Genomic DNA, 10,547 nt, shown 5'->3' with positions numbered 1-10,547 from the left:
AAACTTAGTAATTTTTGTTTAGATTATGCATTTATATTAAATGGCTATTAGTACTTGAAGATGTTATGATAAAATTCAGAATTTATAAAAATAAAAATGGTAATTCCGTTTATCATCCAAGTACTTTAACTTTCAATGATTATGATGTAAATGGATAAGATATTTTATAAAATCCTAATAGAAAATACATTATTCTTTAATGTACGAACGAATTCGAATTAATCAAGTAATGAGTTATAAAAATATCCAAAAATAGAAAAGATATGGTCATAGGAGATAGACATGACATGTCAATCTCACCAAGTAACCGGCCAATGAGCACAAAGTATAGATAAATATATGTAAATTGGCAGCAAAAGATTCGATCGTATTATTCTACGCGGAATAGAATTTAAAATAAAAATACGTGTATCAATATAAAATTTCTCATAAAATGAGAAAAATTAATTGCCAGATAACTAATAGAACACTTGATTGGTGATATTAAGTAATGTCCGTACTCGGTTAAATGAATATCTACGTATTATTTTATACAAAATGAAATATTGGATAACAATATGTGTATAAGCATCGTAGAGATTAAACTATCTAAAGATAAAATTTTCATTTTAAAACAAGTAATTTATGTATAACAATTCTTCATTATAAATCACCTCATAACAATTTATAAGCAATCCTCTAATGGCAATCTTCTCATAATTAGTGCATAAAGCAAACAATTCATTAATAGTTAATAACAACAATATATCCGATGTAATTTCAACAAGAAAAATCTCTCACTAATATATAAAGAATATTTAAATTGTCAATACAATTTAATCGGTTATAATAGATTATTGTCTAATTTTTGAATTACTAAATATTTGATATGTAGAATTACTTCTTATCTTAGTTAGGATAAAAACTTACTTTTTTTTAGAGTTAGAAGAATTAGAGGCATATATTAAAAGAAGGAAAGATTCCAATTAAATCTACAAATTTTAATTCTAATCCTCCCACGTTGGATTTGCCTGGATTTAATGTCAACTCTCTAAAAACTGACCTTTTCATTTCATGCTTTTTTTAGAAACTCATTAATTTAACTTCTTTTTTGTCTCCTATAAAACTCTTAACACATTTTTAGACATTGTGCTAACATATAATTTCAAACTTTGGTGTAAAGAAATTCACAAATTTCACACAAAAATTACAAATATGATTCATAAACAAGATATTCAGAGAGAGATGAAGTTGGTTTGGTCTCCTGACAAAGCATCTAAAGCTTATCTTGATACTGTTAAATCGGTAAGTCTAATCTTCATTTTTTGTTCCACGAATTCAGAATTTAGAGTCAATGAGTTCAAAAGAGATGTTATACATGTATTATTTCCATTTCCATTCCCTTTTTTATTGAGATTTTCATTCAAATTATGCATCATCATTCATGTCTTAATTCAAATAAGGACAAGTTTTTGTTTCAATTAAAGCTATTTTTTCGTGGTTTTCTTATGTTACAACTTATGTACCAATTTGGTTGATTCAGAATGGATCTATTAGACGTTCTACTAGGGTGTCTGGTCTTGATTCTTTTATGTGGTATTCATTCTCGTACGACTTTTGAAATCATGTCTAGTGGTGAATGGAACAGCTCGCAAAATCCAACCATTCACATGCTTTATTTCTCTCATCCGTCTATCCTACCTCTATTGAATCAGAAGGATTTCATGTTCTTCCATCGATTAGTTATTCCTCTTCATTCGTATCTTTTTTCTTTGGCAGGAAAAACTAGCCAATACCTTTATTGAAATAGAATAGTTTCATGTTTTTTCATCGATTTGTTATTCCTCTTTATTCGTGTCTTTTTCCCCATATATAAAATCTTCATGTATTTCCATGAAAGATCACACATTTTCTCCCATTTCTCAATTAAAGCAACTTCATGAAAACTCGCTTCAGATATGAAACTTTGAGTTCCAAGAAATGCTCTTGTTATTCCCAATAAGACAATTCATTAATAAATCCATTCTCCCAGAGTGCACCCCATTCCTTCTGCTCGCAACAATCCAATAAGTTACATTAGATGTTCCATCTTTTGAAATCAACACTTTTGATGTTACGTACAATAATTTCTATATGCCTATTATGAATCTACACCTCATTTTCTCGATCATTTTGCAGTGTGAGTTATTGCAAGAATCCACCGAAGCAGATTTAATCTCAGCCATGGCTGCAGGATGGGACGCGCAGATGATCGTAGAGACGTGGTCTCGAGGCGGGGCTACATCAACCAGCATTGGCCTCTCTAACGCAATTCATCAAACAGGTGGTAGGCATACTTGCATTGTCCCAAACGAAGATTCAAAAACAGAGTACGAATCATCAATTATGGATAAAATCACCGGAATGTCACCGGAAATTGTTATCGGTGAGCCGGAGGAAACATTAGAGACATTAACGGGGATCGATTTTTTGGTGTTGGATTGTGAAAAAAATGATTTTTCGAGGATATTGAAGGTGGTTAAATTAGGAAACAGGGGAGCAGTTTTGGTATGTAAAAATGTGAGTTCCAGAGCTGTTTCAGATTTCAGATGGAGGAGTGTTCTTGACGGAAAATCAAGAATCGTTCGGTCGGTTTTTTTACCGGTCGGAAAAGGATTGGATATTGCTCATGTAGGGGCTGCCGGAGCCGGAAAGATTGGTTCCGGTGGGAGGATGGAAAGGAAATGGATTAGAAGGTTTGATAGAGAATCTGGTGAGGAGTTTGTGATTCGGAAGTGAATTTAGGTGTTTAATCAATTTGTGCAAACCTCAACTAATTCTTCAAGTACCCTCTATCTACATATAGGTATCGAGTAAGTTTGTTACCAAGACTTAATCAGATGGAAAGAAATTAGATGGTGGAATTCTTTTGCATTTTTTTCATAGATTTCTTCTCATTTTTTAAAATGTTTTTTTGGGCATTTTTGGGTTATGTATATTAGATCCTCACAAAGTTGAATATTTGGTTTGCCAGTTGGGTTTATGCTGGTGTGATTTTGTTGGCATTGGAGTTGTATATTGTTTGATAGCATTTGAAACAAAAGGAAAAGTAGAAGATTGAATTGATGTGCCATGAAAGATTGCATTTCTTTTTCTTAAGTGGATAAAAAATAAAAGAAAACTTTAACGGAGCAGAACAGGTTTGGGGTGAGAGTTGTACGAACAAAGTGAGGCAGGTAAAAAATAGGTCAAAATACTATGCAGAACAAGGTAGAGCGAATTGGTTTCCAGAAGATGGTAAAAGAGAGAATGGGCATATGACTTTTCTCTCCGTACATCTGCTTATTCTAATGTCACGTTTAACAGTGAGACCATTTCATCTAACAGATTAAATTTTTAGATGACTGTCACGCACTTTTAACATCTACAGGCGATGTTCTTGATATGGTTGATCAACAAAGAGCATTTGAACTTACTCTTGCTAACTCTGTTCGACTGTCAACAAGCCACAGTTCCTTTCTCAACCCAACGGATCGTAACCTTAGGGATACAACATGAAAGACAGGACACATTAATATTCACAAAGACGATACTGAATAGGGTCTACATACATCCCTAAATGTTGTCGGGTACTGTTAACTTACCCGCCATTCTTGTAACTGTCACCTGTAATCCGCGCAAGTGTTTCCTTTTCGATCCCGAAACAAAGAGAGTTTGGCACTCTTTTTTGGCTCATTCAGATGAAGAAATTTCGGATATTCCATTAACGGTTACCTAGCCCAGGAAAGGAAAAGAAAGGGCAATCCACAAGAGTCACCTTCCTATTCCTTGTCGCTTTAACTTACTCTTGCTAACTCTGTGAGACTGCCAACAAGCCGTTGTTGCTAATTGCAAAGTAGTATCAATGTCATTAAGGGGTCGTTTGGTATGGAGGATATGATCGACAAAGTTATCCTACAAATTGGGATATTCACGTGATTAGTTATTAACTTATCCCATCACAGATACAAATGATTGGATAAATAATCACAGGATTAACTAATACTACTAACCAAATGCATGATAAAATAATCCCTCATACCAAACGATCCTTAAAGGTTGTGGTGGGGTACAAAGTACCCCTCATTCTTAACTAGAAATCTCAGGTTCAAGCCCCGAAAACGGAGTCGTCTTTGATAGAATCATTTCAACCCCAACTTAATAAATGATGATCATGGTGATAATGACAGCCAATCATTTCTAAAACCTCCAATGATCTATAGAGTGTTAACATCAAACTGCATGATGCATATCAACATTGGTAGTTGCTATAACGAGAAACACTCATTCAAAGAAAGAAGTAAGAACAAACTAATTAGCAGCAGATAAGTTATAACTTCAGTTCTTGCCCAAAATTTTCGAATTTCATCGTGTTGACATACTAGTATCCATGTTCGGGGCACATAATTTGAACGCGCTAGACACAAAATATAAACACATAGTATGTTAAGTTAACTCAAAAGAACTCTGTGCAATCTGTCAACCACATCTACCTCAAATTTTCTGTGTCCTAGAAGTTCATGTTCTTAGAAACAATGGATTATTTGTGGTTACAGCCTATGAGAATAACATAACCATATCTTATGAAAAATGGTAGATGCTAATACACGACGTCTTTGAAAGTGTCATCGAGTCAGTTGTGGATTAAAAGAAACAAAAAATATGCCTCCTGTCATCTAGCACATGGACCCTTTCATCCACAAATTTTGAATTATAATCAACAGCAGAAGAAACTACAAACCAGAGTTTCTTCAGTAAACTTTTGATTTCACAAATCCATCATCCGCGAGCTTTCTTTTTATATCACATAGACTTCCTTCTCATGCAAAATTATTTTCCTTCCCCATAACAGCCCTGAAATAGTAAGAATTGGTACTAGATTACAGATACAAAAGAGTGGCGAAAACGGGAACTGCAGAGAAGAAAATGGTGAAGAGATCTTACAACTTGGAAATCTTTTTCACAAGCCCGTCAGAAGGTGGTAGCGGAGCATATGAAGCAGCATTAATTATTTCCTGTTTCATCACCAGCAGAAGTGGTTAATAGTTTTGCTCAACAAGCATCACAGGCAATTAAGGATGACAAGCAAAAGCATTCAAAATAACACTCTATCAACTGTACTGATATGTGGTTCATTGTCCTTGTTCTACCTGCTAGATTTAGATGATATAAATGCACTAGTCCAACAGAATCTAATTAGAGATTTTTATATAGCAAATCTCCTCCTTTTTGGGTATATATGATACTACCTTTGTGGGAAAATACACACAATAATACCTGAAATTTCCCAAGCACTTTCTGCTTTTTGGCCAAAACATCTTCAAAATTATTCCTAGAAAACAAACAGAGCAGGATAGTATTATTGCATGGCAAAGACAAGCAAAAGAAACCAAGAAAGAATTTGAAATCACTAGAGAGCAGATTCTAACTCTTGTTTTCTAGTCTTAGTGGAAGTAAGCACAAGCTCCCCATCCTTGATCCGAGTCTTTTCCTGTTCATGGCCATCAGAAAGTCATTTTCCTATTGTAAATTGCTGAGAAGAGGACGGCTTGATTTGAATTTGACATCCTAATATCAGAACCAGCAGATATGTCTATAGTTACATCAATTGAGATAGGAGATATTGCCTGTGACATCCATCTCCAATCAGATACATATGGCTTGTTTATAAGCTTTAAATTCTCTAATCTCTAGTATTAGCATGTGGAATCATACTTATGGATGATTAAGGAAAAAACAAATGTGTTGTCTTGACTAGTGGCTAATCAAGACTGTTTAAATTAGTATTACAGCAGGTACAGCCATCCACAAGAGCGCAGAAATACTTTTATTAATTTATCTACAACATGCTCCCTCACACGCGCCTGATCCTTTGCAGTGGCCAGGCACATGAAAATATTAGTTAACATGCATTGGTGAGACTCGACTAAAAAATGTTTACCTGCTCTAATTCTATGTTGAAACGCGCAATCACTTCATCTAAAATTTTATGTTGTCAAAAGATAACACCTTTATTTTCTCTTCTTTTTTTTTGTTGGACAAAGCCATATATTAAGAGAAATGAATTTCTTCTTCAGATCATAAGAATTGTTTGATAGTTTGCTAAGAGTAATAAAACCCCTCAGTTGCACTGCATCACACCAAGGAGACTTAAAAAAGGTAGAAATAAATTTGCAAGGAAAATGCTTCTCAGACGTGAAACTCAGCTTGCAACAGAACCCCTCAAATCACCCAAGTGATATATGTTGTTTGAGAAATGTCAGAAGCATGCACAATGAGAAACTATTATTCTAGGAAATTCCATAAAAGTAAGATTGGGATCGATAAGAACTAAAGCCCAGGTCAAGGATATAAATAAATATACGTATGTAACTAGTAAATACGTTGAAGGAACAACAAGGGAGTGAAACACTCTGAGCATTATGATCAATATTAAAAGTAAGATGGGTCAAAATTCCATGTGAACAAATTTAAAACACATCTGCCACCTTCCAAAGAGAAGTCTCATAGTAAGATTTCCAATTCTACTAAAGGATGTTTTAGAATACATAGAGTGGGAGAGAAACTTAATTATCACAAGGATGGAAATGGTTCATCTCTTTGCTCTTTTTTCACCTTCAGCAGCCCCACCAAACAGAGTTTAATCAGTTTAGTTTAAGTTTACTCTTTTCTTATTTCAATCTTGTTTCAATAACTTTGAGATGTAATTCGGAAGAGCAACTGTTGATATCATAATTTATTTGAAACACAAAGGCAAAAAGTCATTTGGCATGAACATATAAGATTAAGCCAAATTCCAGCCTTAATCATAGGAGACAAGTACGGATGTAGAATGCCACCTCCTCAAAATCCTATCCCTAACCATCTGTCAAAGCCCCATATGATCTTGTATGTAAATACAACAATCCTGACTTATCTTAATATTGCCAGAAACATGTGAACTCAGAAAAGTTAGAGACTTGAATTCTCAAAGTAGGAGAAAAAATTGCATTTGGAAAACCTGACGTCCTGACCAACCACTTTCCCTTCCCCACTATGAAATACACCTGAAACGCCCTTTTTAACAGTATTTCCTGACAGTTCTCTAGTTTATCTTCTTCCATTTATTAGAACCAAAGTTATAACTTGAGGGTTGTTTATGGTAGGATACCTCACCCTTCCCTGTATTCTATGATCTGATAGTTCTTTTCAGGATGGACACTAACAATATTCCGACAACCATTTATCTTTTCTTATTTCACAAAGCTAATTCTCAAGTTAAAGGTGTAGGAATAGACAAGGTCACCAAACTAACCAGATCACTCGACCTCAGTCAATGTCCTTTAATTCAAACGTTAGAGGACCATAAAGAGCTCTGCAGTGCTGGAAAACTGGGTAGCCACATAATGTTCCATAGATGTGCTCTGACCTCGTCATACTTGTCATACCTATTCTCTCAAGTGCTTGCAAATAACAAAAGGAATAAAGGGGGCTACAACTATATATTTCTGCAAACTAGGATAAGGAGTTAACATGTAGTCATAGCCACTCAACCAGATGGCACACGATCGACACATACACAATAAAGGTTCAAAAGTCTAGTCTTCTTTTAGGATTCAAAGGTCTAGTTAATTCCACTTGAACTTTTCTCAGAGTAAAATTCCAAAATACAAATATTCTTAAAAAAAATTATAAGATAATGATGTTTTATTAAACCTAGTACCAAGAAAGCAAAAGTACAAAAATGAGTTTTGCATCTTCAAAAAATAATATCTCTCAACACAATAAGAAACTTATTTTATTTCCATGAAGTCAATTTGGAATAAGAGAAAGAATGGAAATCTGGAATTAATGAAAGCAAGATGAACAAAAGCACAGCCAACCAAATTACACGTGACATTTCCTCAAGGACATAATGTTAAAAATTAAAAAAAGAACTAACCATGAGCATGATCCTCTCCCTGACTCTTTCACTTAACCAATGAGCATTTTTCACATCAAGCTTCATAATAATTTTTGTGCCAGCTGCAGATAAATACAAATGTCTTAGGGATAGCATTTACGGAGGACATATTGTTCACATGTCATGTCAAGTCAAAGAACTACCTCATCAAAAAAAAAAACGGACCTGTGTTAATACTTCTCATACGAGCTTTGTTTGCTGCAAAAGAAAAACAACTTCATTAATAATTACAAATTTAAAAGTCAATGTAACTGCTGAACATATTCATTCAGATAACTCCTTACGTGTGCTCGTATTTTGCTTCTGAGTTCCTTTCTTCCCTTTCTTCTTGATAGGCGTGTTTTTCTTAGCCTTTGTGCTCGCTACACACAATAACCAATTTTCTCAGACATATTTGCTGTCTATGTTGTCCAATATTGTAAATCAAAAAGAAATCTACCTGTATTAGTATCTTCTGTATGACTTCTAGTGTCAACATATCCCGCAAAGCTCACAGAAACATGACCTGCATGTCAAGGTAACAATGAGAAGAAGCTGTACCACTCACACTTAACAAGTTTAACATCCTACACGCTGCTTTACAGCTCATCTCAAATAGAGGCCATATGGTTGCAACAATCTACGAGATAGCAATTGTATAAGTGGCACACTCTTAACACATTAATGTCAAACAAAGCAGCACGGCGTGTACTTTCTACTCCCCACCCACCACCCCCACACTAAAACACCATCCTTCTGTAATCTGATTTTTAATTAATCAAATGATGATGAACTGAAGCCTAAACTGTCAGCTCAACATAAAACAACCAAATCAAAGAGGTGTTAGGATAGTGGATGCTGTATAGTCACATCCCTGAATCTACCTAATAACCTTATGAAACATCAATGCTTCATATCATTTATCAAAGATTAGAACCCACCAACTGCTCCTGAAACTTTGCAGTGAAGAACCAATGCAAAATATATCACTCATTTGAAGATAAGAGCATTGTAACAAACTTAGATTCTCAATTCCACATGGCCTAATAGATTTCATGTAAATAAGACGCTTTTAATCTCCCAAATAGAAATAGAATCTAGATATTCAACTTCAGACAGAGGCAGATTCAAAATATTAAGCAAGTGATGCAAAGCACCATTGTAGCAACAGTGCAAGAGTAGCTCAAATAGATTCATTTCCTCGCCAATACTCAAGGTGTCACAAAACTCTGTTTATATTACTCTAAACTTACTTCTATACTCCCTCTATCCCCAAGATATTTGACCACTCACACAATTAGCTTCTCAAGATTCAAAACTAAAAAAATTTTAAGCAATTATCTCAGAATAATTGCAACTTGTAGTTATCCAAACATCTAACTTATTAATTTTAAACAATTGCATTGAATTTAGCTCCAACATTTCTAGCATTATTTCCCTTCCAGAGATTCAAACTAAGTAAACTTTGGTTAACATTTCAAAATATATATTTTTCACCATTTTACAGCAGATAATTGCAACTTATAATACTACCCGTACAGTTTCCAAATATCAAATTTTTAGTTTTAAGAAAATGCAGAAATCTAGTCCAATTTAGCTCATAACCAAATTAAACTCTCATAATAATAAACCAAAAGTAAGGAAATAGTGCTAGATATTTTGGAGCTAAATCAGACTGATTAATGCATTTGTTTAAAAAATACTTCACAGAGTCCGGGGTCTATCAGTAACAGTCTCTCTAGTCTCTACACCACAAAGGTAGGCCTAAGGTTTGCGTATAACCTACCCTCCCCATACTCCACTTGTGAGATTACAAGTGATATGTTGTTGTTCTTACCATTTTACAGAGGATAATTGCAACTTATAATACTTTTCACGCAGTTTTTTAATATATGAGCTTTAGTTTTAATCAAAATGCAATAATCTAGCCCAATTTAGCTCCAAAAATATACCAAATTAAACTCTCATAATAATAAACCATAATTGACGAAACAGTGCCAGACATTTTGGAGCTAAATCATATTGATTAATGCATTAGTTTGAAATATACCTCTTCACCATTGTTTTACTGAGTATAATTGCAACTTATAATACTTTTCGTGCAGTTTCTAAATATATGAGCTTTAGTTTTAATCAAATGCAGTAATCTAGCCCAATTTAGCTCCAAAAATGCACCAAATTAAACTCTCAATAAACCAAAAGCATCAAACAAAGTGAAGAAGGGAATATAGTGTAAAATTGAGTTTGAGTTATAGAGTACTTAGGGTAATTTTCGGAATAGGTTCATTTCCGGTAGAATGAGTTCGTTCATCTGCTTGAAGAAGGTAATTGTAAACAGCCGGCAATCGCCGAGGAGCTGTTTTCTTCTCTAGGTAGCTGAAACCTGATGTCGACACAAACCGAACGGCACCGCCACTGACGGTGGCGCGTGGGAAGATTGAGCGAGTCCCACTAACGGCTGTTGCTGATAACAATTTAGGATTCAACAATTTTCCGGCGATCTTAGTCGTCTGCTTTAGGATCGCTGCCATTTTCCGGGAAGAAGAAGACGACAGTGGCCTAAACCCTAGGGGACCCAAAGTTCACTATAAAAGATTTTAAAATAATTAGTATCGTGTTTAGTATTTTT

The 10,547-nt window shown here is 34.5% G+C and overlaps 2 protein-coding genes across 2 annotated transcripts; one reads left to right on the top strand and one right to left on the bottom strand.

The window, feature by feature from the left end:
• Nucleotides 1-1,161: 1,161 nt before the first annotated feature.
• LOC129890322 (uncharacterized) lies at nt 1,162-3,084 on the top strand. Its single transcript, XM_055965889.1, has 2 exons — nt 1,162-1,284; nt 2,158-3,084. The coding sequence occupies exons 1-2, from the start codon at nt 1,195-1,197 to the stop codon at nt 2,755-2,757; spliced, it is 690 nt and encodes a 229-aa protein (XP_055821864.1). The 5' UTR covers nt 1,162-1,194; the 3' UTR covers nt 2,758-3,084.
• A 1,228-nt stretch (nt 3,085-4,312) lies between these two features.
• On the bottom strand, nt 4,313-10,532 carry LOC129888709 (uncharacterized). Its single transcript, XM_055963686.1, has 9 exons — nt 10,179-10,532; nt 8,379-8,444; nt 8,224-8,301; nt 8,105-8,137; nt 7,919-8,001; nt 5,427-5,488; nt 5,275-5,329; nt 4,942-5,012; nt 4,313-4,851 (listed from the first exon to the last, which is right to left on the bottom strand). Exons 1-9 carry the CDS (start codon nt 10,447-10,449, stop codon nt 4,818-4,820), a joined length of 753 nt encoding a protein of 250 aa, XP_055819661.1. The 5' UTR covers nt 10,450-10,532; the 3' UTR covers nt 4,313-4,817.
• Nucleotides 10,533-10,547: the final 15 nt, after the last annotated feature.

The sequence above is a fragment of the Solanum dulcamara genome, chromosome 5 (genome assembly GCF_947179165.1).
Source record: "Solanum dulcamara chromosome 5, daSolDulc1.2, whole genome shotgun sequence".
Lineage (NCBI taxonomy): Eukaryota > Viridiplantae > Streptophyta > Magnoliopsida > Solanales > Solanaceae > Solanum > Solanum dulcamara.
Note: the sequence above shows the minus strand (reverse complement) of the source record. Positions and strands in the feature narration are given on the sequence as shown.